Raw genomic sequence first — 27,488 nt, 5'->3', positions numbered from 1 at the left:
CAAGCTACAGACAAAATATTTGCAACACATATATCTGGCAGTGGGCTCATATCCAGACTATTAAAAACTTCCTATAAATAAGAAAAGACTGTCAACCCTTCTTGGGCAAAACACTTGAATAGATACTTCACTGAAGAAGATATCCAAATGGCCAAAAAATTGCTCGACAACAGTAACTATCAAGGAAATGCAAACTTAAAATCACAGTGAGAAATTAGCACAGCCTCACCAGAATGGCTATGTTGGCAAAAATGTAGAACAACTGGAAATCTCACATTGCTAGTTGGTGTGTAAACTGAGCTACTTTAGAAAACTTTCTGGCAGTTCCTAGTAAAACCAGAATCCCCTTTGACTGAGCACGTCCAATCTTGGAGATATTGCCAACGGGAATGAGTGCGTAAGTCCATCGAAAGACTTGCACCCTGCTTTGGCTGGGCGGCTCAGTTGGTTGGAGCGTCATCCCATACACCCAAAGTTTTTTAGTTTGATTCCAGTCGGGGCACATACCTAGGTTTCGGGTTTGATCGGCGTTGGGGGGAGTACTGGAGGCAATTTAGCAATGTTTCTCGCTCACATAGATATTTCTCTCTCTCTCTCCTTCCCTCCCTCCCTCTCTTCCTCTTTCTAAACATACCCTCAGGTGAAGATTAAAAGAAAAGAAAGACATGACATGCACCCTAATGTTCGAATGTTTGGCTACTGTCAGAATACCCCCAAACTATAAACAACCCAAAAGGATAAACTGTGGTATTGTAATACAATGGAGTGTTGTCAATGGTGGAAAAAAAATTCTCTCTTTGTGTGTTTCTCTTCACGTCTCTCCTGCTGTTGCTGACTAAGGAATAATTAAGACCGGGTCTTAAAACAATGCATGTCCTTGAACAGCAAACTCAAACTGCACAGCAAGCGGACGCCTTAACGCCTGAACCCCAGGCCCCGTCCATGGCACACAGCTCACCTGCTCCACAGGGCCAGGGCTGCCCGGCTTCAACTGCCTTAGGAGATGCTGTGCAATGTTAGAATAATTTATTTTGCTTTATAGGAGTTTGTCATGTATTGACTTTAATACTGTATTTTGGTAACAAATTTTTTGTTAAAAAAAAAAGATCAGGTCTTTAAGACAATGGGTAAAGGAAAGGAGGGTAAAGGAAAGGGAATTAGCAAAGAGGTGGGAAAGGGCTATCCCCACATCCTGAAGCCAGATCCACTGCAAATAGACAAAACAACAAGAATTATAGATACCAAATGTCATTTTCAATACGAAATAAGAAAGATGCGTTTCTACTGAACAGCATATTGTGTATGGAAAAATTGTGTAGTGTGTATGGAAAAATTGTTTTACCCTTCAGGTGCAATTTTACAAAAAAGCCAGATGGTAAAACAATAATTTCGCAAGTAGTTACATAGATCTTTGTCTTCCAAAAATAGATAAACCTAATTAACTCAGAATAATAATATTTCTTCAGAAATGTGTGAGTCATCAAACTGAGTTTCCAAGATTACAACCTCTGAGATGAGGAAATCAACCCATGCACAGTCATTTGATGACGAAGAGTCCATCTCTACGAGAATGTACTGGCAACTTTTCTTCGTCTCGGACCCCTAGTTACCCTAACCGCTAGGCCGGGGGTGGAGCAGCGGCGGCGCCCGGGCCCGGGAGGCGCTTTGGCACCAGCTCCGCGAAAAGCCGCGGCCCGTTTCCTCCTCGGACAGCCCGGGCCTTGAGCCGAGGCTCGACCACGTGGCAAGGTAGACGCGTGGCCCCGCCCCTCCGCCCGCGGCCCCGCCCCTCCGCCCGCGGCCCCGCCCCTCCGCCCGCGGCCCCGCCCCCACAGCGTCGGGCCGCCGCGTCTCCGTGGAAACGGGCCCCGCTTCGGCGCCGCTGCGACCACAATGGCGGCGGGGGAGCCGGGGGACTTGGGCAGCTACTACTTCAGATTCCTGCCTCAGAGAACCTTCCAGTCTCTGAGCTCGCAAGAGACCACCAGCCGGCTGCGCCAGTGGTGAGGGGCCGCGGGGCAAGGAAAGAACTGCCCCTGGGCCTTTGCGGCCCGGCGTCGGCGCGGGCGGGGGGCGGGGCGGCCCCTGGGGGGTGAAACCCCGCGGCGGCCGCGCCACCCGCGCGGGGCCCCGGCGGCGGCGGCGCTGGCCCGCTGCGCTGGGGGTGCGCGTCCCAACCTGACGCCGTTTGTTTCCTCTCGGCCCCAGGTCCATGCTGGGCAGAATGAAGGCGCAGGCGTTCGGGTTTGACCAGGTGTTTCGGGCCTATCGGAAGGATGACTTCGTTATGGTTGGTACGGGGGTCGGACGCTTTCTTGGGTCTCTGCTGATTTTAAATTTCCCCCACGTCGGCGTAGCTGCTGGTGAACACTCCATGGCTTAGTGACGGTTTCCTGGAGTTAGAACGTGATGAAAGATGCAGATGGTAACTTTTAAAGGGATCTTTTACATCACCCATCGCCGTACATTCGCTCATCTTCGGCATCCTTCCGTAGAGATCTTGTCCATTTTGGAAAGTCTCTATTTTTAATGGACACACCTCATTTTTGAGTATTTATTGCCCAGCTTTATCACCAGCTTTAATTACTGGGCTTAGCTTTACATTACTTTAGGTGGTTTCTTGAAATCAAATCTACCTTCGTGAGGACAGACTCTAAGAGCAGTTCCAAACGAAGAATTAAAAAATATAAAAAAAAATAGTCGTTAGCTACTAGAAGTGAGTGCTTTGAAAAGGAGAAAAACTCAATTGAAAGTACACGTTCTGGTGCATTCATTAAAATTCAGTCACAGTATTTTAATTCCTGTTTTTTCCTCCTCGAATGAAAAATGCTGTTACCGCCTGTGATACCGTCTGTGCCATTCTGGTCTTTCAGGCACTGGTTTATTCACTCAGTCACAAACCCTTCCTGGGGGCCTGCCATGTGCTAGAAATTCTGTCCAGTGCTGGAGATACAAGACCCAACAAGACAGACAGACAGCCTGGCTTTCAGGGATCTTACAGGCCTGTGGCAAGACTGTCAATAAACAAAAATCAGATCATCTCATTTAGAGTGATCAGTGCAGTGAAGAAAATAATAGCCTAATGAATAAAGTATTTACTGTGAGGGTGTATTCGTTTCCTAGAGCTGCTATACCAAAGTATCACAAAAGAGGTGGCTTAATAAAACAGAAATGTATTTTGTCACAGTTTTGGTAAGGAGAGTCCAAAGTCAAGGTGTCAGCAGTTATGCTCCCTCTGAAGTCTGTAGGGAAGAACCCTTGCTTACCTCTTCCCAGCTTCTAGTAGTTGCCAGCAGTCCTTGGCACTCCTTGGCTTGCAACTGCTGAACTTTAATCTCTACCCTTGTCAAAGTCACTTAGCCCTCTCCCTTCATGTGTCTAATGTCTGTGTCTCTTCTCTCTTTGTAAGAACACCAGCAAATATTAAGGGCCCATCCTACTCCAGTATAACATCATCTTAACTAGTTACATCTGCAACAACCCTGTTTCTAACTAAGGTCACTTACTGAGGTTCAAGGAAGGACATGAATTTTGGTGGGCACATTAATTCCACCCTTAACAGAGGGTGAATGGGTTAAATGTTTATTTCTCTTTCCCTAAGACAGTATTATAATATTAATATAATATAATGCTATTATAATGCTACTGATGATGACATTAATGACATATCTCAACTATTTATTCATGGTTAGATTTTTATAGTTTTATAGTTTTCATTTATACCAGTACTGGCTCTCAAATTAATAATTTTTAAAAAGATCAGGATCTAATTCACTGAATTTGAGAGTACTGTAAAATTTTTAATGTAAGTCACTTATTCAGTAAATATTTATTGAATACTTACTATGTCCCTCCTGGAGGGTGTTAAAAAGATTTGATCCCAGCTTGCAAAGCATATACAGTTTCAGAAGCTAGAAATGTAAAATATTCTCTACAACACAATAAAGTAATTGCTATAATGGAGGGTATATCAGGTGTCCTAGGCATGGGAAAAAAGACCACTCAATGGAGGGGCATTGGTATTGGGAGTAATTTTATGGAGAGTTTAGAATCCATTTGGATTGTGCAGTAAACACGGAGTTCATCAGTAGATTCAAGACTCATCCGTAAAACACAACCAGTTTCCTTAATACCAGGCAGTTTTTTTTCTAATATTCAAAATCTTCATGTTTGTTTATCCTAATTTTATTTTTCCTGTGAGGTAGACGGTATTATTCCAATATTTCAATTCAAAGAAATGTACTCATACAATCATCATTGTTACTCATGTAACTAATTTGGAGGAAATAAAGCATTGAGGCTAAGAGCCTGGCCCAGGAGGGGATTTGAATCTTCAGGGCCTCTCACTGGCTCATGCTCCTCACTTGCAGAAACTCTTTCCAAGGAACTCTGACTCTACCAATATGGTCCCATGGTCATGTTTTTGAAATTCAAAAATAAATGTTTTTGTATTCTTAGAGCCCCTGAAATTGTGTAAGTTTAAGGCCTATAAAACCTGAATCTTCCTGATTTGCCCTCTGAGTCTGGAAGCACGGAGATCAAATTGAAAACTGTTGTGTTCCAGACAGTATATGGTGATGTTCTCAGTTAAGACAGCACCAAGTTCAACAACAACAGCAACAAAAAGAATGGCCTGGAGAAATGTTTATGAAAAAGGCAGTGCACAGGATTGATAAAATATTGAGAGTAAGGCAGAGGGGGACATGTAGGATGACTAAGTTTCCGATTTGGTTGACTGAAGTGGCAGATGATCCAAACACACAAAATGAGTTCAGTTTTAGGCATGCTTAATTTGAGGTGTATCCAAATGGCAGCATCATATAGTTGAATATAAGATCTCACTTGGAGTCTCGAGAGCACTCGCCTCAGTATACAGTGTTCACATCCTCACCATGAGACTGAGGATATAGGGGAATCTTCCACATAAACTGCAAGGCAACTCCTTAGTTTAGAGCCTCTGGAAGGTCTGCACAACACTTCTGCTTACATTTCATGACCAGACCCTGCTTACATCTCATGGTCACACACCACAGAGACTATAAGTGCACACTTTTAGCTGAGCACAAATAAAATTCCTTAAGGAAGAGGAGAGAATTGACATTGGATCAAAAACCAGCAGTGTGCCACATAGATGATATAGTCAATCTACTTGTATTTCATATGTGTGGCATATGGTAGGCATACATTAAGAATTACATAGCAAATAACATACTAACTTTAGAAATACTTTTCAAACACATTTTATGAAACAAGATTCAAATCTTCACATGCATTTTATCATCAGTATCTTTGGTATCATTGTAATTAGCTTATGAATCATCTAATATTTTTCCAAAACACATCAGCTTCCCTAAAGTTATTTGAGATACAGAGCATCCCATCTAATGCCTCACTGGAAATTCTCTAACAAACCCGAGATACATTTGCATAATTAGGGTAGGGTTTTTTTTAAAATTCATTCTTTAGGTGTATAATTTTAATCCCAATAACATATTGTTTTATTGGAGGGGCCTTTATGAAGACTCACTTCCACTGGCTCCAGATCAATTTCCTGCAGGCCACATAGCCTACTTCAATTTATAATGATTCCTAAATGTAATTATAACTTGATCACCCCCAAAAAGTTACTAAAATTTTTTATTTTATTTTATTTTTTTGGTTCCTGGGTTGATGCCCAACCACTGAGCCATGTCAGCTGGGCAAATTACTAAATCTTAATTAAATTCCCCCTTTTGCTCATTTGTCCAGAAGACCTCTAAAAATCATTCAAAACCAGTATTGATTGATACTTTTCAAACAGCTGTGTTATATAAACTAAAATAGTTGCAGGAACACTCTTTACATTGAAAGACTTTGTAAAGTTATAAGGCAACTTCCTTTTTTTCTGAGGAATAATTTTGGGGAAAACTTACTTTTTCTAATTGGGCTTGTATGATACCTGTAACATGTTTGCCGTTATCCCACACTGCTAAACGTAAACTCCATGGGAACAGGGACTTTGTTCTGCTTGGTGTAATGTGGACATTCACAAATACTTGTTGAATGTATTAATCTTCACCCCACATACCTGGTCCCCTTCACTGTTACCTTTCTCATTAAATGACAGTCATTCTGCCTGGTTTTTTTGTGCAAAATTTCCAGGAGTCGTCTTTGATCCTTCTGGCTCCATGTGTCCCTTCCTCCTCGTTCACTGAATCCGTCCACTTCTCTACCTCCCTGCTTGCTGTGGGCTTGACTGATGTGATCATCAGATCTTCCTGAATTACAGCAGAACCCTCCCTCCTAACCAGTCTGTATAACCCTTCAATTCATTCCCTATACTACAACCAGAATGAACTTTTAAAAATATGACTCTAATCACCTTTCCTCTGCTTAAATCCCTTCAGTGTCTTCCTACTGCCCTTAGACTAAAATACTGATCAGTGAAGATCCATCTTAGATCAAGATAAAAATGTTTGACTTGGCATACAAGGTCTAGTTTAACTCTCCAACCTCATCTGACCATTGCCCCTTGGACTCTGGTCACACTGAACCTCTGTCCTCGAATGGGATGCCTCCTTCTTTCTCACATTACAGACCTTAAACTTGCCATTTTCTTCACCTTAAAAAAAAACAACTTTCCAGTGTCATATTAGAACCAGATCAGGACAGCTTGACTGCTAAATTTCAGGAATCTTTGCTGATTGCTAAAGAATCAGCAAAGAATCCACCGTGGAAATCAGCAGGTGCTACAAATCAGGGCTTTTTTGGGGAGGAAGGGGTATCAGTTGTTAAACATTTATCAGTATGCCCCTTTGCCCAGCTAACTGCTACTCACCTTTCCAGTCTAAACCTGAACATTCTTTCTGCATTAACCTTTCCTACCAACATTATTAGGTTAGGTCTGCCTATTATGTATCTCTATAACACCCTGCACTTTATAATACTAATCGCATGTTAATTAATACTTCCCCTTTTAATCTGTAGACTCCATGAAGGCAGGGGCGTGGTCCATTTGATTTTGGAATTAGGAAGCCAAGTGTACTTTTAATTGAGTAGTGGGAGCAGCAGCCAGATACAGAAGAATAACTGGTAGAGAAGGGAAACAGATTTCTCTTTCAAGAAGCTATTTAGGAAAAGAGTGATAGCTTGAAAGGAATGTTGAAATAAGAGATATATTTATTGCAACAATCTAAGCACAAAGCACAATTCAAAGAGTCAACAATCTCTATCCCAGTCTAACCCTATCCCCTACCTTCACCCCCCTCCTCTTCCCACAACACTATGACCACCACTTCTGAGCTAACTATTGTTAAAGTTTTGATATATATTCTTCCATACTTTATGTTCATATAAATAGAGGCTTTATCTTGTTTGTTTTTTTTATCATACACATTACATTTAAACTACTCTCTACTCAAAATACTCATGGTTTTCCTTCAGTCAATACAGCAGATGTTTATTGAGTAACTGCTACATGCCAGACCCCATTCTAGGCCCTGGGGATATAGAGTTAGTAAGAAAAACAAGGCTTCTACTCCTGTGGAGCTCACATTCTAATATGTACTTTCTCTTCAGTGATTGCATACCATCTAGTGTAAATGTGCTGTATTTTATTCAACCTGTCTTCTATTGCTGGACATCGTATCTGTTTTCACGTTTTCACACTGCAAACTACTATAAAAATGTCTTATACATAATAAGTCTTAATCTGTTGGTGGTTTTATTTCTGTAGGACACATACCCAGAGGTGGAATTTGTTGGATCATAAGATATGCATGTTTTTAATGTTCAAGGTTAATATCCAGTTACTTCCCAAAAGGCTATAAAAATTCATACTTCCACCAGCAGTGTGCGAGAGTGCATAGTTCCTGGTACTTTTGCCAAAGTTAAGCAGTCTTTAAATCCTACAAATGTAATGGGTAAAAGTGATGTCTCCTGGTTTTTATTTTCATTTCTCTCACTGCTCTTGAAGTTGAGCATCCTTTCATAACTTTATTGCTATTTGTATTTTTATGTGACTTTTTATATCCTTTTGTCATGTTTATTTTATTTTATATGTTTACTGATTTTAGAGAGAGAGGAATGGGGTGGGAGAGAGAGAGAGAAATATCAATATGAGAAAGAAACATCAACCTGTTGCTCCCAGACGTGGATCAAACCCAAGACAGGACAATGCTCCAACCAACTGAGCCACACAGGCCAGGGCACTTTGGGCGTGTTTAATCAGGCTTTCATAAATCTTTACCATTGGGGATGTCAGCCCCCATTTTTTTTTTCTTTCTTCTTTTTAACTTAGGGAGAGAGAAAGACATCAGTTTGTTGTTCCACTTATTTATGCATTCGTTGGTTGATTGTTGCATGCACCCTATCCAGGGATTGAACACACAACCTTGGCATATAAGGACGATGCTCTAACCAACTGAGCTACCTGGCCAGGGCAGCCCCCATTTTTTAAAAAATTATATTTGGTGCAGATACTTTCTCCCAATCTATTGTTTTACTTTTCTTTTATTGTTCATCATAGACATCATTATTTTTACCAACTGTCCAGCACCTTTTGAACATACATGTGATTTGGGGGTAATTTTATTTTTAGGAAGACCAAAATGGAATCCAAAACACTTGCCTCCTATGCACTCACAGCACAGACCTCAGGGTCCAAGTTTACCAATCAGACTTATCAGTGTAGGACTGGGATTTGCAAGTGAGCAACTTAAGGAAAGAGATGCCCAGAAAATCCATTTCACGGGAAAAAGTGGTGGCAGAGGCATCCAGCTTTCAGGCAGGGCAGTCCTGGCACAGCAATGGCCTTAGTGGGGAGAACAGATCATATGGTGATAACTTCCTTTAGTGCTCGATAGGGCTGCAGCAAGGATGACTGTTTTCTTATCAGGGCAGTTCTACATAGGACTGGATTGTTCCCAGGGCCCAGCCTTTAGCTCATTCTCTCCACCTGAAAATTATGTGGACTGCCTGAGATATTTTAATAAGTTTCTCTTCTGAGCCAGAGTCAGCTGCTGGTGCTTGAAGCTAAAACTTGTCTACTTTCTTTTGCCATATAGAAAATTTTCATTTTGAGGAAGCCAAATCTATGACTTTATCTATAGTGCTACCTGGATAGATTTAAATTGACAATCACTTTTAGATTTAGATCTGGTTGGGGAGGGTGGTGGTGATTACCAAGACAACTAATTGGGAAAACAAGATTGAAGGAAAACAAAATTTTCAAACATTATTTATATAACCTCCTCCTTTTCACTGTAAGTCATTATTTTCTATTTATTGTCAAAAATATCTGTACTTTGACATAGTGCTGTTCGTACTGTTCCAACTTGAACGTAACAAAACTTCATTTCTTTATAAAGCATTTGTTACTGAGACATTTTACTGATTTAAAATTGTCTTTCCCCAATTGAATTAAATGAGATTTTACTACAGTTACTTAGAAGTTAATTCTTATTATTGTTTATAATAAAGTATCTAACTTGTTTCCCTCAAATTTGTATTTTAGGCTTTTTTCAAAGACCCAAATGTTATTCCCAATTTGAAGTTACTTTCAGATTCTGGACAGTGGATTACATTAGGTAAATAAAATTTATTTTTATCTTTTCAAATGACTATTTTACTATTATAACAAAATTTTGCCTCAGGAATTTTTATTAAAATACAAATTGTGAATAGTCATTTGTTTGGTAACATCAAGGCCAAGTATGATCAGCTATGCCAGGCCTGCCCTGCACCTTTTCCTGGCTTAGCACAGTAGAGCAATTTTTCTCTTTTCATTAATTTGGAAAGTATTTATTTTGCACCTTCCATGGACTCTGCCAGATACAGGAAACATTAAGATGAATAAGAGAGAACCTGTACTCAAAGAACTCAATATGTGAAAACGTGCAATAATGTACCACACGTGCTACCATAGAAGTGGAAGCAAAAGAAGGGAAGTGGTCAGTTCTTCACAGGGGAAGGGGTCAAGTAAGATTCCACTGATTTGAGAATGCTTGGGCAAAATCTCGTTTGGGGCAGGGTAATGGATTTCTGATAGGAACTAGTCACTATGGAACGTTCTTTAAAAAATAATACCTATAACCCCGATGAATGTAATTTTTAAAAAATAATAGCACATTAAGTCTTGGAAGAGTCTTAAATTCTCAAAGGGATAACTTTATATAGCTAATGTTTTCATGGTACATTGAAATACAGCTAGAAATCTTTAAAGAAAATTACCTAAACACTTAGGAACACTCAAATCTCTAAATAACTCTCAGGTCAAGGAATAAATCAGAGTGTTAATAGAAGAATATTTTGAAAACAAAAACATGAACAGTATATATATTTTTAAATTTCCATTTTTAATTTTAAAATTACAGTTGACACACAGTATTATTTTAGTTTTAGGCGTACATCCCCGTGATTAGACATTTATATAACTCATGAAGTGATCCCCCTGATAAGTTTAGTACCCATGTGACACCAAACAGTTATTACAGTGTTATTGACTATATTCCTAATGCTGTACTTTACATCCCCATGACTGTTTTTATAACTGGCAATTTGTACTTCTTACTCCCTTCTTTTTGACCTATCCCCAAACCTTCCTCCCATTGGGCAGCCATCAGTTTGTACATGAACACTATATTTTAAATTTTAGATTGGGGCCTCTTAACAATCATCATTCCATTTAGAAGGAAAATCTGGTTGGTAATGTGAATTTGTACTCAAGAAAAAGCAAGTCAATTTTAAATTAGATGAGGTTGTTTTGGTGAATTCTTACATTGCATTTTTTGGAATTCTAGTAGCCTTGCACAAAAATAACTTTTCTTGGTATTAGTCAAAAACAAGATTACAAACAGTTCATGATGTTAGACTTAGTAGGTCAGATTTTATTGCTTTTGGCTAAAGGACTACTGCAAAATTTATAGAGTAAAAAGCTGGTACAGCATGATCTTCAGATACTTACAAAGTTAAACTGAGTATCTGAGCAAATATATTTACCAATTCAAAATCTTCAAAAGGAAATAATTAGAGCCATTTATCTGTGTTTATAAAGCATGTTTACAGTAACCAGTCAATTCATTTACAAAAAATAAGGTTCATTGAGAAAAGTGTTCAACCTTCCCCCATGCTGGTACATACTTCACAAAACACTGACTTTTTTTTAATTTTTAAAAAGGGCATTGCAAAAAGAGAGGTTCTAAAACCCCACATGTGCCCGACAGAATCAATTAGAAGTACTCTGGAAAGTAGGGCAGAAGAGGTAGCACTCATTTCAGAAGCAGACCTTACTAGTGGATTGCTAGTATTCTTCCATTAGCTTGTTTTCATCTCCCCCTACTTACTTTTCTTCTTCTGAAATATGGCCTTCTCTCTTATTTTCCTCTGGGGGCTTTGGCAATGAAGAAACAGCTTTTTTAATTTTTTTTTTTTTTCCAAATACATCTTTATTGATTTCATAGAGAGGAAAGGAGAGGGAGAGAGAGAGATAGAAACATCAGTGATGAGAGGAGAGTCATTGATCGGTGCATCCCGCAACCCGGGCATGTGCCCTGACCGGGAATCGAACCCCGATCTCCTGGATCCTAGGTCGATGCTCAACCGCTGAGCCACGCCCGGCTGGGTGAAACAGCTTTTTAAAATGAGAAAAATAGCATTCTTCTAGCAAGTGAACCAATGTTAAAGAGAATGAGATGGAACCTCCTTCACTACTGGGGCATTGCCTTGATTGCCAGTTGTTAGTGCTGCTTAGTCCTCCCAGCCAGCTGCCACAGCCACCTTCATTTAGACACACTTTGCCTGTTTTTTACTTACATATAATGAGTATTTTTTATGTGCTCAGCTAAGAGCATTATACACATTATTACTTCTCAAAACAACTCTGAGAGAGGTATTATTATATATCCCTATTTCACAAATGAGTCAGTGGCATGAACTAGGTAATTTGCACAGGTTTGCACAGCTGGCTGGGTAGAGCTGAGATTCAGATCCAGGCTCCAGAATTCAAGACCTTGACCACTGCACCATCCTGTGTCTGCCACTTCCACATTAATGAGGTTGCCAGAAAAGCACCAACTTGGACACAATAAAAACGAGGCACCCAGTGTATTATAATGCGAATATCAAGGGGGAAAATAATACTATTTTAACTGTATGATCATAGTGATACATTATATATCTGAGAACGCAGTTCAGAGGTCATGAGGGTCAACCTCTCAGTTTCAACAGCCCACTTCGCCATGGGGAGAGAATTGTAGAGGTGGGGCCACTGCCCTAGTGGATCTGTAATACAGTGCATTGAACCAAAGAGGATTGTTCTTGGGGTTTAAAATCTAATGGAATTTGCCTTGATAAGTTTTAGACTTGCTTGGAACCATAATTCCTTCCTTCTTTCCTATTTCTCCTTTTGGAATGGAAATGTCTATCCCTATGCTTGTCTCACCATTGTATTTTAGAAGAACGTAACTTGTCTGGTTTCACAGGTTCATAGCTGGAGAGGAATTTTGCCTCAGAATGAATCATACCTCTACTCTCACCCATACCTGATTTAGATGATATCTAGATGAGACTTAGGACTTTTAGACTTTAGAGTTGATGCTGGAATGTTTAAGATTTTTGGTGCTGTTGGGATATACTAAATATATTTTGCGTATGAGAAGGACATGAATTTTGGGGTCCAGAGGCAGAATGCTGTAAACTGAATTTTGTCTCTTAAAAATCCCCAAGTTGAAGTCCTAACCTTACCCATCACCTCATCTAAGTCTAATCACTTCCCAAGAGTGTCCATGTCCAAATACCATTACATTGGGGTTTAGGGGTTCAACATATGAATTTAGAGGGCTACAATTCAGTCCATAGCAAATACTATTTCTATGCCTCAGATTAAGTATTTATATTTAATTACCTTCTCCTAGCATCCAAACCCTCCTGTCACTCCTCAAATCAGAGCTTGGGTGCATTTGTTAAAATGGCAGGTTGCCCAATGCTAATCCCTCATTCTGTGGCCACCAACCCATCTTCAAAAACTTGTCTTGTTTTTCACTGCTCTTGTTCTTTGGTCTTCTGATACTGCTTAGACCTACTCTATTATTTGTGGTCTTTTCCCTTTAATCCCCCAGAAGAGTTTGCCTCTGAAACAAAAGGAGCTTTTCTTAGCAGCACTGCTTTTGAAATTACTGAGGCATCTACAGTTCTGGGCTCTGGGCATTCTTCTTGCCTTTACACTAGTCCAGCTCAGGTTCTAGCAGGACTCTAGGTGGAAAGCAACAGGGAGGAAGTGCAAATAATCACCAGTATTACTCCTTTGAATCTCAAGTGGCTTCTCCAGGTAAAGATCCAGTTAAATGTATGGGGAGAGGACATACCAAGGACCAACCATCATACCTTGGTCTACAATCTCCATAGGTCTTTGAAGAAAGAAGACCACCACCCCTCTATATCTGAGTGAGAGCATGTGTATATGTGGGTGCATAAAAGAGAGAAATTGAGTGATTCATTGAGGGAATAATAAAAATATTCATTTTAATCCTTATGTATTTCTGTAATTTAATAGAACTTCTAGTAACAGAAAATCCAGCCCTGAAAGACATATTCAGGAAATAAGTGGGGAAGGGGAAGAACTAGAATTACAAGAGAAAAATAGACAAAACACCATGATTTCAAATTTTCCTAATTCCAAATTTGTGATAACTTGATTAGGGCCTGGTTTTAAATTTACGTTAAAAAAGAAAACCTTTTTTTGCAATAACACTATAAATGAGAAATCAATGAAGAAATTTTTAAATGGAGAGGGATATTTTCAAGACACCCTCAAGGACTGTAGAAATACCCATTAGTTATATTAATTAAAACTTTTATAATATGCATTAAGCATAATATAAATCCAAAGTCATATAAAGTAATTCCTGTGCTTTTATAGGCAATTCTGATATATGCATTAAAACTGCGCTAAGAACACCCCACTACACACAAAAACAATCTATTTCATTTTAACGCACTTCCTAATTTACATATTCTTCATCTAGGCCTGAAATGGTGAAACTTTGTTATAAACTTTTAATGATTAATAAAAATGAAAAAGCTGCAAAATAAGAATTTAATAAAATTCCTATACTATTGTATCTTTTAAATATATCAAAATGTATCAGATTTCATTACTTTGAACCTCTCCATAGTAATGCTTGTTTTGGAAATAATTGAGAATATTAAATTAATTTTTATATGTCTATGTAAAAATATCTCTTTTCAGGAACTGAAGTGAAAAAAATTGAAGCTATAAATGTTCCTTGCACACAGCTTTCAATGTCATTTTTTAAACGGTTATACAATGAAGATATTGTACGAGACAGTGGACATATAGTTAAATGTTTAGATTCTTTTTGTGATCCTTTTCTCATTTCTGATGAGTTACGAAAGGTAAGTACAGAATTTTTAAATTTCACAATAGAATTTTATTTTAGGAAGTGCTTCATGTCAAAAAGTTTTGCCTGTCTAAACCCATAAGATACATCTTATCAATGAATAATGATCAGTAATAATCATTACATTGATAGGTTTCTTGGATGAGACTTTTACTATCTACTTAATTATTTGTGTATTTTAGTAGTTCTCAACCTGAAGCTACTGACATCTAATGGGTTGAGACCCAGGATGATCCTAAACATCATACAATACACAGGACAGCCCCTTAAAACAAAATTATCTGGCCCAAAATATCAGTAGTGAAACCCTGACCTATGTAATTGGTGGCTATTTTTCTTCAATGTGGGGCTCTTAACATACCAAACAAGTATTTAAAAACATACTTGTAGTAAAAGAATCTTTTTATCACTGAGATTTTTCTTTTAAAGCCATTTAATTAACTAAGTTAATTTTTGTTTTAGTGAGAGGTACCGAATTTGGAATCAGAAGACAAAGATTATTTACCTAATGTCTAAGTTATTTACAAGATAATAATAACCATAGGCAAATCATTCAGTCTGTTGAACCTCAAGATCTTACCTGTACAACATGGAGATTAAAATGTCCATTCTAGGCCCTGGCCATGTAGCTCAGTTGATCAGAGTGTCATCCTGATATGCCAAGGTTGTGGGTTCTATCTCCAGTCAGGGCACATACAATAATCAGCCAATGAATGCAGAAATAAGTGGAACAACAAATTGATGCCTCTCTCTCTCTCTCTTTCTCTCTCTCCCCTCTCCTGTCCTTCCTTTATGTTAAAAAAACAATAATTTTTTAAAAATATCTGTTCTACCTTCTTCCTGAAATCATTGAGAAAATGAGTGAAGAAAGTATTTAAATACACTTTTTATTAAAAAAAAGTATGAAATGAGGTTAAAATGAAATATTATTTTAATTATTGAGAAAGTATTTATAAAGTGATTAGAAATTAGGGCTTTGTTATCAAATACACATAGGTTCAAATCCAGGCTCTGCCACTTTGCAACTGACACTTAAGGTCTCTAGGCCTCAGTATTTTTATCTATAAAATGGGAATAGTATAAGAAGTATGTGAGATAATGCATTTAAAGTGCTTAGCACAATGCCTGGCACTTAGTAAGCTTTTGATAATATTCACTACTGCTAATTACTATTATTACTCCACATTAAGAGAGAAGGGATATGTACAAGTCTAATGTATTGCAAATCCAGGAATGAACTAGGGAAGTTAGTGATGCACCATAATGGAGACAGCAGTCTTGTCTGTAGGAAACCAGGAGGCATCCATCTAGTCTACATTGATCTACACTAGTACAATACCTAAGAGAACTCTTAGTTTAAGAAAATAAAATGAACTAATTGAGAATAACCAAACTCACCTAATTGAAAGAAAGGTTATATTTATGTATAACAAGATAATATAAATATTGTACAGTGGGAATCTGATGTTGATTTCTACTTCTTACCAATGATTGGAAATTATCATTCAGGAAGTGTCTGGTTTAGTCTGGGTTTCTTTCCTTTCGGGTAGGAATAATCTCAGCTCTTCTCTCTGTCACTGATCTGTATTGGCATACTTAACCTTTTTGTGTCAAGGTCCTTACCCCGAATTTTGGAGACTTCATCAGCACTTCTACAGAGAGGGCCTCAGCAATGGACTTTTTTAAAAGGAGGATTTGCTTTCTGACAGAGTACTCTGTTTAAAACTGTCTGCTGTGGCCTGTCTTATTTATGCCATGAATGGCACCTCTATTCAGGAAGTGCTGGAACTCAGTGTTTTTCTACTAGTTGCCTGTATGTTTTGCTCTTGTGTTCTTTGCCACCCTGTGGCAACAGGGACAGTTTTAACTTGGTTGCTTTCTGGCTGAAAAATAAATAACTTCCAGATTTAGCCTGAAATAGAAAGGGCCCCCCATTGTACAGCAGCATGGATTCTGTTGGCACACTGTGTAACATATGTACTGATGATAATAACCTTTCTGACTGCAGCTTGGAAGTTTGGCTCATTAACCATTTCATACCAAATCTCTGAGGGCTACACAACTAAACATCTATATGTGAGTGGAGAGGGAAATAAACTATAGAATGTTATTATTTAACATTCATTCCAAAAAATTTTTCTAATTGTAATTTTTAAATTACACAGCCCAATCGGTCCAATATATGAGAGTGCTCGTAAGGAATGTGTTAATTATTCATTCTTTTTAAAATTAAATTTATTGGGGTAACACTGGTTAATAAGATTATATAGGTTTCAAGTGTGCCTTTCTATGGTACATGATCTGTATATTGCATTGTGTGCCCACCACCCCAAATCAAATCATCTTCAGTCACCATATATTTAAACTATTCATTCTTAAGGGCTTTAGTCACCCTTGTATTAAGCCAGATCTTTAGATAGCTACAAACTTGGGCTTTAGTATCACATCATTGCTTACAGGGGTGCGGGGAGAGAAGGGGGATGTACAAGCGGCTCACCCAGAGAGCAGTGAACTACGGACCACTTCCCCTTACCTGTCTTTTACTATGTATAACTTTGGCTTCCACCAAGTCATTATATAAGTAAACTGTATATAGACAGCACTATAGAGTTTATTATTTTTTAAGATGCCTCCTATAATGACCTTGTGATGGATTTTCATTTGAGATTGGGGTAAATAAAATGTTAAGCTTTATCAGTTTTCCCAATTAAGTGTACTTCCTGCTAGTAGACTGCTTGTTGTATAACTTATGTTTCCCTCTTATCTGTATGGTACTGTTAAATGTAAGTACAATTTTAAAGCTTTTCTCCATTTAGAGTTCCTTATGTGTATTTGTTTCCTCTTCTCATTTTATTTCTTGGTAAAAGTTTTTGTCTTATTATTTTCATCTCATTTTATCTGTATTTTATTGTTATTTCACCTTTTTAAAAGTAGGTGGGGTATAAACAATTTAATGAAAGAAAACATATGTTATAGCATACATTCATCACCTTGTTCATATCCACCACAGTCAGCAAATTAATCAATTCTTGTAATGTCTAATGGTGTAAGAAAACCCCCAACTTCAGACCTAACCAGACTGTTTTCTGAAGCGGTAGGTAGCAAGGTCTCAAGACAGTAAAAGTCAATGTAGGTTGGTGGTGTGTAAGGTGATACTGTTAGAGGAGAGCAGGAAAAGGAGAGTGGTTATGAGGCTCTAATTACCGAAAGAGTTCAAAGTGGAGTGACTGGTGGTAAGGAAAGTAGTGACCCAAACAACACTAAGGTGAGAGGATGTGGGAACTGACCACTGTGTTTAGCCTCCGTGGAAGCAAAGACTATAGACCCAATGCGGTGGGGAAATTTCTCCATTTATTTGTGCTCCTGTTGTTTCCAAGTAAGATTTAAGGTGACTCAACACTAAATTGCAATAGCACTGAGACAATTACCGAAGGAAGGTTCAAACTAGAACAAAGAAATGAAGTGTAAGAGGAGGCCTAGATTAGATTGTTTCTCTCTCTGAAGTTCAGTACCTAAGGACAGAGTGGGCTGAACACAGTGCCGTGGGCCTCACAGGTCACACTCTCCAATTGCCTCAGGACTGTTATTAAAGTAGGACTAAGATTATTTTTAAATATATAAGTTGCAACTTTCAAAAACATAAAATTAGAACCTCCAATTATGTTACATTAAGATGAATGTTATTATTTTACATAGGTTTTGCTAGTGGAAGACTCAGAAAAATATGAAATATTCAGCCAACCAGACAGAGAAGAGTTCCTGTTTTGTCTTTTCAAACATCTCTGCCTTGGTGGAGCCCTTTGTCAATATGAGGATGTGCTTAATCCATATCTGGAAACCACAAAGCTTATCTATAAGGATCTGGTGAGGTAATATTGCTAGATTACAATATGTAAATCTCTGGTTAATAGAGTAAATCATCTGTTTAACTGTGGTGGGATTGCCCCGAGTCTGGTTGCGGTCCTGTTAGCAACCAGAGTATATACAGACGCCACCGCCCTGACCCCCTACTACAGCCGCCACCTCTCCCAAGCCGGACAGTGCCCTGACCTTTCAGTGCTCGGCCTCCTCGCTCGGACCTGTGCCTGCTCCATTCCTCAGCAGCAGCCGCCATCGTCCTGGCCGCCTTTTTTTTACCGCAGGCCTCCTGTTAAATCTCAGAACATGAGATGCCTCAGGATGTTTGAATTTGCTTGACTAATAGTAAAAAAAAGATTGCCTTTGTTCTAAAGAGATGGAAGAATTTTCATCTAGTTGTAATCTTTACTTTTTCAAACTAATCCCAAATCCCAGTGTGTTTTAGATATTCTACTAGGGTTTTTTTTTTCTTTTTCTTTTTGAAGATCAAATGAGTATAAAAACTTTATATCTTTTATTTATACTTTAGTTTTAAATGAAGTGAACGTTCTTTGGTTGGGCTTTTCAGTGATGAAGATATTGGAAAGGGGATATAAGATATTATAGGGAAAGGGGATAGGAACAAATAAAACAAAGGGTCCTAGAGTTTAGTTATAAAATTTGCTTTACCAGGGAAACAACAGAATTTGCTCCTTATCAAACTCTTGATTGTTACTTATTGATACTCAACACCTCAATTCTCTTCTCCATTCCGTGTGTCATATAGCTTAACAACAGACTTCATGAGTTAGCTATTTTAGTTAATTTCTGATATATGGTTTTAAAAACAAAAATATTTCTATAAGTGGTCTCTGATTTTTATGAAAATTTATTAAAGATTGTTGGAAGAGACATATTAGAAACAGAATTGCAGAAAAAGCATACACATACCTACATCAAACATACTCTGCCCTTATCATTTGCAGCTCATGAAAACCTCCAAGACCGCTTCTAGCACCCCATGTAGACACTACTCATTATTCCCTGTCAACACCCCACGGCCACCGCAGTGTGTTTCTCATCAGCCACATGAGCCTGTGGAATTCCTCACTACCATGCACTGTGGAGGAGGAACTTCTATTGGAGATATTTGAAATAGAAGTAACTTTAGAACCTAAACGTTGAAGAAACCTTTTCCCCAGCATTTCCTCCCCTGGATTCTTACCTGTGATTGCCTTCTGTACTCTTTGGGTGCTAAGAAAAAGTTTGACTCAAAGAGGAATGGCCACTCGTTAAATGAGTAGCCAAAATTCATGACATTTTACAGACAAATAGGAATTGTATCCATGGAATCACTTAATTGGGCAGCCAGCAAGTATTAATATTGTGCACAGAACTCTGCCAAACACTAGAGAGACTACAAGAGGAGCATCAGACAGTCCTTAACCTTAAGGAAATTACAACAAACTAACATTAAATAATAGTAAAGTAATTGTTTAAAATCTTTATAAGTAATATTTTATGTAATCAAATGTTCAATTAATTATAGGCAAATGTTTATAGCTCTTTATACTTTAATAAATACTTCAGATAGTCAAAAAAGGAAATTGTCAGTGTCAGCAGTCAGGGAAGTCTTGATGATTCTAATCGAGTCCAAGAGGGCCAGCAAAGAGGAGGGCAGTCTATTCCCAGCTCAGGGGAGGGGCATTCCCAGTCCTCATGCCAGGGGAGGCTGAGAAGGAGCCCAGTCCAATTATAGCGTAACTTTTTTTTTGAGAACCAAAAATATTTCTCTCATGATCCAAATTTAAAATGCTTTTGAATTTCTTTGCTGAATTAGGAGGGGATACAAAATTGTCTTTCCAGAGCAACTTTGGTAGAAAGTTATAATTAGAATAAATATTTGCTTAAGGTGGCTTAGGTGTCAACAGTCAGCAATTGAATGAAGTAAATTATCTCAGAGTCCCTTAGCTGTACTGGTTTATTTATCACATGCACTGCTTGTAGCTTTTCTAGTATTGGTTGGGCAGATGCTATGTCACTTGGTTAAGGTAAAGAGGTAGGGTGGATCAATATAGCAGTTATCAAGAAATATATTAGTAGAGGACACATAGGTGGAACTTGAAGTATCATCAGTAATATCTCAGAATTGTGAGCCACATATCCAATCAAGTCATTTGTACAAGCTAATTTAACCAAGAAGGATATCTTTTCCTGTTCCTTTACATGTATTTTGTCTGCTTTTTCACTATTTAGAAAAACATCTATCTTCCTAATTATACATGTAGTTGCTGCTTTATAGTATCTGACCTGCCCTTGCAGAGAAACATCATCACTAATCCATTCTGGCTAAGAAGTCCGTTCTTATATTTGTGGATGTTGAGGGCACATTACAGAGCCTGATTTTAGAAGTCTCTGGCTCAAACAAAAGGATAAAAACATTCTTAAGATATTTTATCCCTTATCTATTTTTACAAGTCCTATAAAATATACCTTTTAAACATTTTGGAAACTGCCTTCTTTTTAAGTAGTATGGTTCCTTAAACAACATAGGCAATACTTTATTAGAGAGTGAATGATCAATTGTTTCATTACATTTCAGAAATATCTATGCAGAAATAACTCAACAGTTACTAATAGTACCTGTGTCTTTTTTACTTTAGACATTAAACACATGCTCTTGTCAGTTTTTGGAGAGGTTTCCCAAACTATCTATCTGTCCCATAGGTGAAATTTTATGATTTGAACTGAGAGGCCTAGATTATGGCCTTTGGATGCTAATTAGGCAGTGGGATTCTTGCTTCTTAAAATGAGCAGAGTTACCTAGAATGATCTCTATAACATATTTAGAAGCAACACAGGACTGATCCTCAGAAATTAGCACAAATGATATTAATAGGAAACCATTTATTTTATTATTTTATTTCTAGACCATTAATAGAATCACATTTTTAAAAATAACTATATGGGCCCTGGTTGGGTAGCTCAGTTAATGACAGCATGGTCCCAATATGCCAAGGTTGTGGGTTTGATCCCTGGTCAGGGCACATATGAATGCATAAATAAGTGGAACAACAAACTGATGTTTCTTTCTCTCTCTCTGTTTCTTCCTTCTTCTCTCTCTAAAATCAATAAATTAAAAAAGACTCTCCCACCACTTAAAAAAATAAGAAATTTAAAAAAGAACTATATGGAAATTATGTCCCAGTGTCTTTAAAAACCATGGTTATCTGGAGAGTGAGTTAGTGATTGCCCAAAATCTGATACAATGCAGTTATTAGTCCCATACCTGAGGTCATTAACCAATATCATTTTACATTTCTTGTTCTTTTTTTCTTAAGAGATATCAGATGGATGATACCGTACTTGACCTATAAAAAATTATACAAATTATCTTATGAGATATTTTGAAGTTATAGCAATAAAAGATTAAAGATAATAAAATGGAGTAATATGATTTATTTATGTTATGAACCAACTTCTAATGTATAAGTTATAGTTTCTTTATTAACTAATACACTTACGGGCCCTAGCTGAGTAGCTCAGTTGGTTAGAGCTTCATACCAATACTCCAAGATTGTGGATTCGATCCCCAGTCAGGTCACATACAAGAATCAACCAATCAATGCATAAATAAGTAGAACAACAAATTAATATCTCTCTCTCTCTCTCTCTCTCCCCCTTTCTCCCTCCCTCCCCCTTCCTCCTGAAAAATCAAATTTAAAAAAAGAAACATGGATTTCAAAAAAAATACATTATGATAGATGTTAATACGTGTTAAGCGGTTGTTAAATGAAGTACCAAATACTAAATTTTCCTCTTAAGTTTATTTGATAAGCACAAACTTTTACAAGGGTTTCTTTTACTATATTTTGTAAACTGAGTAGTAATTTACATACACTTAAAATGAACAAAGCATAGTGTACATAAAGATTGGTGAATTTTTATATGTGTTTATATCCATATGAACACCTCCAGATCAAAAATTGGATATAACTGTAGATACGTTCTGTTTTGATCTGGTTGATTATGTAGGTGTAAAAGTGTTTTATATGTAGTGGTTATAGCACAGCATTTTAAATGTAGTCTTCAGCTTTTAAAAAGTATATCTTGAGCATTAAAGAGTAAAAGATGACCCCAACCCATGTCGGAATGAAATGTTTTAGAGTTGAAAACTGCCTAAGAATCTTGAATCCTGAAATGGCTTAGGTCTGGCCATTCCCTAAGGTACACAAACACACACACACACACACACACACACACACCCCCACACACACACCCACACACCCCACCACCCCCCCTCCACAAAGTCCACCTTCCTCCTCTCTCTCTCCCCCATCACTTTTACATAAGTAGCAAGGGACAAGCAGTGCTGTCACACGATAAAGTGGAAACGAGGGATGTCATCCTTTAAATTTAACCTGCATGTCACACCTGATTAATATCCTTGATGCTGCAAGGGAGAAGCAGTGCTGTCACACGATAAAGTGAAAACGAGGAATGTCATCCTTTACATTTAACCTACACACACCTGAATAATATCCTTGATGCACATGTATTTATAGAGTACAGGTATAGGATAAACAGGTGAGGTGTAGGATAAGAGAACTGGACTCTGTCACCTAGCTTCTGTTCCCAGAAATACCACTTTTAGTTGGAATGTCTTAAATATATCATTTAACTTTTCTAGTGCTATTGTTTATAAAATTGGTTAAATGAGGCCTACCTCATTGAGTTGTGTGATCTTTAGGAGGTAAACTATATAAAGGTATTTTGCAGATAGTAAAGCATTATAAATACAGTCTGTATACATTTATATGTAGATATCTATCTGTAGCTTATTTCCTTGATCCTCAGTTTGCTTCCTCACTATGTATTGCCACAGGTAATCTTTTGTGGGGAGTGTAATTGAAAGAGAGCTACTGAGAGAAAATGCTTTTAATATTATATAAGTTAGTAATACATAATTTAACAATTTTCATATACATTATTCCACTTAATTCTCCTATTATCCTAAAAGGAACCATAGTATGCCTTATTTACATATGAGAAAATCGAGGTTCAGAAATATTAATCTTCCCCAAATGAAATAACAAACCTGGCAGTTGTGTTTATTTAGGTTGTGTAATTCTTCAGTTTAGTATGCATTTATCTATCCCTTACAGCTGTTGACTCTTCAATCTGACTTTTACTAATTTCTGTTTTTTCAATAATTGTCTCTGGCCTGGGAGTCATTTGATCATTTGAGTCTCAGACTGACCTCAACCTTCTAAAATTCAGTTTTCTGCAATTTCAACTCAGTTGACTTTGCGTCATCCTTGAATGAATCCACAGCTGCCACACTTTTCAAACCACTTCATTTGGATATTATACATTTCCATGTTATATATGATTAAGAACACCTGAGTACTAAAAGGTATCAGTGTTTTAAATGTATTATGCCAATGCTTGTTATATTTAAAATGTACTTTCCCCCCCCCATTTTAGTGTTCGAAAGCATCCTCAAACCAAGGAAATACAAATTACCTCTTTCATCTTTAAAGTTACAGCATATGTAAGTGGAGGGGAAATTTACTACCAATGAATTTAATTACTTGCTATTAACAGGATTGTTACAGCTGGAGTTAGCAGCTAGGACTATGTTATGCCTAGGAAAAAAGATGATGATATTTAGTTTTTTGTTAAAATTAAAAGTTGGTAAGGTATGCTTTTATTTGGAGAACAGTGTGAACTTTTTCCCCTGGCTTCCTTTCTGTCGTACATGTCTAATAATAGTTCTACTTAGTTAAGAGCTAAATCTGTGACTCATGTGGAATAAAACATAGTTCTCTGTCAAACCACAGTTTATAGGTCAAATAAGAATGCCATACATATCTTTTTATCACAGAATTGGCTGCTTGGATTTTAGTATCATACAAAAGATTATTGGCACATATGAAGCACTTTCTAAGTATCTTCATTCAATCAGTTCAATATTTATTATTTACTGTGTATTAGCTACTGTGCTGGGCTAGGTGCTTTTTGTTGATAAACAGAAGAAACATAGCCCCTCATAGTACATATTGACCATGTTTTAAAAGAAAGCAAAGGTAGAAAAAAAAATTCAAAATAGAAGTTTTTGCAATATTAGCACGTATAAGCACTTTTTCAAAAGATAGATTTTCTTTTGGACTATAAATTCCTTAAGATCAAGAATTATGCATGTTTATGTAGTATTGTACATATGTATTGTTAACATAGTAGACTGTGCTGTTGGTATTTTTTAAAAATTAGTTAACTGCCAGTTTATTGTCAAAGATTTGATGTATGTTTCATGACATTTTAACGGAAAATATGTTGATTGTTATTTAAATGTAGTTGTGTACTAAATAATTTAAGTTTATCTTTTGCAGGATTCTGCTGGTGTGTGCTACCCTTCAACAAAGAGTCATGAACAGACATTTTCTTACTTCATTGTGGATCCTATCAAGCGTCATGTTCATGTTTTATACCACTGTTATGGTGTTGGGGAAATGTCTTAACAGTATTTTTTCAGATTATCTATATTTACTATTTTTTTGTATACCAGGTTTTTATTTTAATACTGATTTCTAGATAAACAATTACTTTGCAAGTTAATTCAAATAAAATGTAAAGAAACCACTCAGAACAGGAGCAAATACCAGGATGCCTTTCTTTTTATTTTTTAAAATATGTTTATATTTTAGAGAGAGAGAGAAAGGGAGAGGAGGAGAGAGAAACATCGATGAGAGATCAGCTGCCTCCTGCACGCCCCCTACAGGGTATCCAGCGGCAACCCAGGCATGTGCCCTGACCAGGAATCCAACCAGCAACTTCTGTGCCTGGGGTATCGCTCAACCAACTGAGCCACACCAGCCAAGGCCAAGATGCCTTTCTTTAAATTTGTCTGGAAAGCTAACATAGGAACCAGATTCCATCCCCAACATAATCTAAACCAGTACATTTGGAGAATTTTTACAGAAGTTACAAAAAACTAAAACTCTAGTTCAAATTTGTTGCATTAGGATTCAAGTGAGTCAATTTTCCATGTATTGTATTTTAGAAGCTGACTAATTCTGGATTGAAATTGTGGCAGAAAACTAAACATCTCTGCCACTGATCATTAATATGAATGGTTAGCTTTTTAAATTTGAATTCTATTTAACTATATTTCTACATTGCGTAAAGATTTATATCTCGAGGGCTGTGAAAGACATAACATGTTCCTTTGCTTCATTTGTCCCACTTAAAATCCTCAATTAAAAAATAATGTTTTGAAAGTAATTGTGAACTCTTTTAGCACATAATAAATTAAAATTGCAGCTGCCCCACAGCTAATGCAAGATCTACATGTAGACAGAGAGAGTTGCCCTGATGGTATTATTAAGTTGGCAAAACAGTAAAGAACAGGGTCTCTTAGTATGTTTCCTCATTACATTCATAGAGTAAATATATAACTTAGATTTTTTTAATGGAAAAAGTAACTGACAGGAAATGTTGAGACTGTAAAGAGGGGCAAGTTTGGAATATATTCCTGTGCTGTAGGGATAAGGAGGATGATCTTGGATTTGAACTTGAGGGTGTATCTGGAAGGCAGCTGGCAGTTTGGGTCTAGAGATCAGGAAAGAGTTTATTTTACTTTTAATACCCAGCACAATGTCTTGGCACATTAAACATTTATTGAATGAGTATTTTCCAGATATGTTCATAATGTCCATAGATTTTTTTTAAATCATTTAAAAACCATAAAATCAAGAACTAAAATGCCTACTTGCTACCAGTCTTGCTGCCTGCCACACAGACCCCCTACAATCTGGGGACCCACTCTTTATCAAATCAGTCAGTTCTTCTTGAGGACCAATTTCATGCAACACACAGTGCTATTTACTTTGGAGAAATATACACTCCTATAAGCTTAGTAGAGAAGGGCACCTGTAAGAGTGTGTCTGTGAACAGTGACTGTTACATGAACTCAGAGATGGAAGAGATCACTATGAACTAGGCTTGGGAAGGGCTTGGTCTGGCTGCTGTAGAAGAATGGGTGGGGGTTCAACAACTGGAAAGGAGGACAGTCCAGCTGAGTAGAGGAGCAGGCTGTGGCAGAGTGCCCTGAACCTTGCCCTGGGATGGAAGTCTGGAGGCGGAAGGTGGGGAACTGCTTCTGAGGGGCTGCCAACATTTTTTCTCTGCGTTAAAGGTGGAGATAGATTACACCTTTGAAGGAAGATCCATTGTTTTGGGAAAATCATTTTAATGACCTATCTGATTATGCAAATTTTCTGTGTTAGAAGGTAGTAATAAAGACTTTGGGGTAGGCAGTCAAATTGCCTGGATTCTTAATTCTGCCATTACCTGCTGTGCAACTGAGTTAGTTATACCTTTCTGTGCCTTAGTTGCTTCATCTGTAAAATGGGGCAATTAATAATAAATAGGACACCTTCATAGGTCATTGTGAAAATTGTGTGTGTGTGTGGCTTATGTATACATATATATATATGGCTTAGAATGGTGCTAAGCACATAGTTTAAGTGTCCGTGAATTTTGGCTTTTTTCATTCTCTATTGAGGAAATATGGAAAAATCAAAAGCTAAGCAGCATAATAATGTAAAAAGCTGTCTTCCCTAAGGTCAGAATTGCTTTTCTAAAGATTATTTTATTAATTTGACTAGATAGAATGTAAGAGGTGGGAGCACTTCTTCCCCGCTCTGAGCCTCAGAGGATGTAGAGGACCTAAGCTTGGACTCCAGGTGTTTCTTTGGCAGCATTTTGCACACTTATAATTGTTCGCTCAACTATTTGTAGCTATTTAATGTCAGTCATGAAAACAGCAACTGTGTCTATTTGGTTCACCCTTGTATCCTCAATGCCTAGCATATTGCCTGGCACTTAACTGACACCTAATATTCGTTCCCTGACTGACTAAGTCCATTTGATGGAGAGAAGGTGGCCCCTGAAGTGTGACTGCAGGTGTGGAGAGTGAGGGAGCGGGGAAGGGTGGGTGACTGTGGTCACAGAGCATCAGTAGTATAGTAGTTCCACTAGTTATCCCTAAGCCTTGTGTAAAATTGTGCACACCAGTATAATCTGGATGTATCTCTACGGTTTGGAATTAGATGTGCAGCCTGGGAGCATGTCTGGCACAGTTATCCTTGGAGAACAGCAGCAGCCTGCAGAAGCCAACTTTGAAAGAGCAAGCTGTAATCAACTGAGGGTAGAGGATCATTCTGGAGTGAGAAACTGACCATGGTGACAAGT

At 37.7% G+C, this 27,488-nt stretch overlaps 1 protein-coding gene across 3 annotated transcripts; it reads left to right on the top strand.

Moving 5' to 3' along the window:
* The first annotated feature begins 1,836 nt into the window (after positions 1-1,836).
* CFAP300 (cilia and flagella associated protein 300) lies at positions 1,837-26,687 on the top strand. Of its 3 annotated transcripts, none has more exons than XM_081155636.1 (7): positions 1,837-2,003; positions 2,209-2,290; positions 9,494-9,566; positions 14,225-14,391; positions 18,093-18,260; positions 23,721-23,787; positions 24,626-26,687. In XM_081155636.1, exons 1-6 carry the CDS (start codon positions 1,894-1,896, stop codon positions 23,772-23,774), a joined length of 654 nt encoding a protein of 217 aa, XP_081011762.1. In that variant the 5' UTR covers positions 1,837-1,893; the 3' UTR covers positions 23,775-23,787; positions 24,626-26,687. The 3 variants fall into 3 exon arrangements, 2 of the variants coding, with proteins under 2 accessions (XP_081011762.1, XP_081011761.1); XM_081155635.1 differs by having other exon boundaries at positions 18,093-18,265; XR_014000085.1 differs by lacking the exon at positions 14,225-14,391 and having other exon boundaries at positions 18,093-18,265; positions 24,626-26,686.
* The last annotated feature ends 801 nt before the right edge of the window (positions 26,688-27,488 follow it).

Source organism: Miniopterus schreibersii (genome assembly GCF_964146895.1).
Source record: "Miniopterus schreibersii genome assembly, chromosome: 12".
NCBI classification, from domain to species: domain Eukaryota; kingdom Metazoa; phylum Chordata; class Mammalia; order Chiroptera; family Miniopteridae; genus Miniopterus; species Miniopterus schreibersii.
This window is presented reverse-complemented; position numbering and strand designations above follow the sequence as displayed.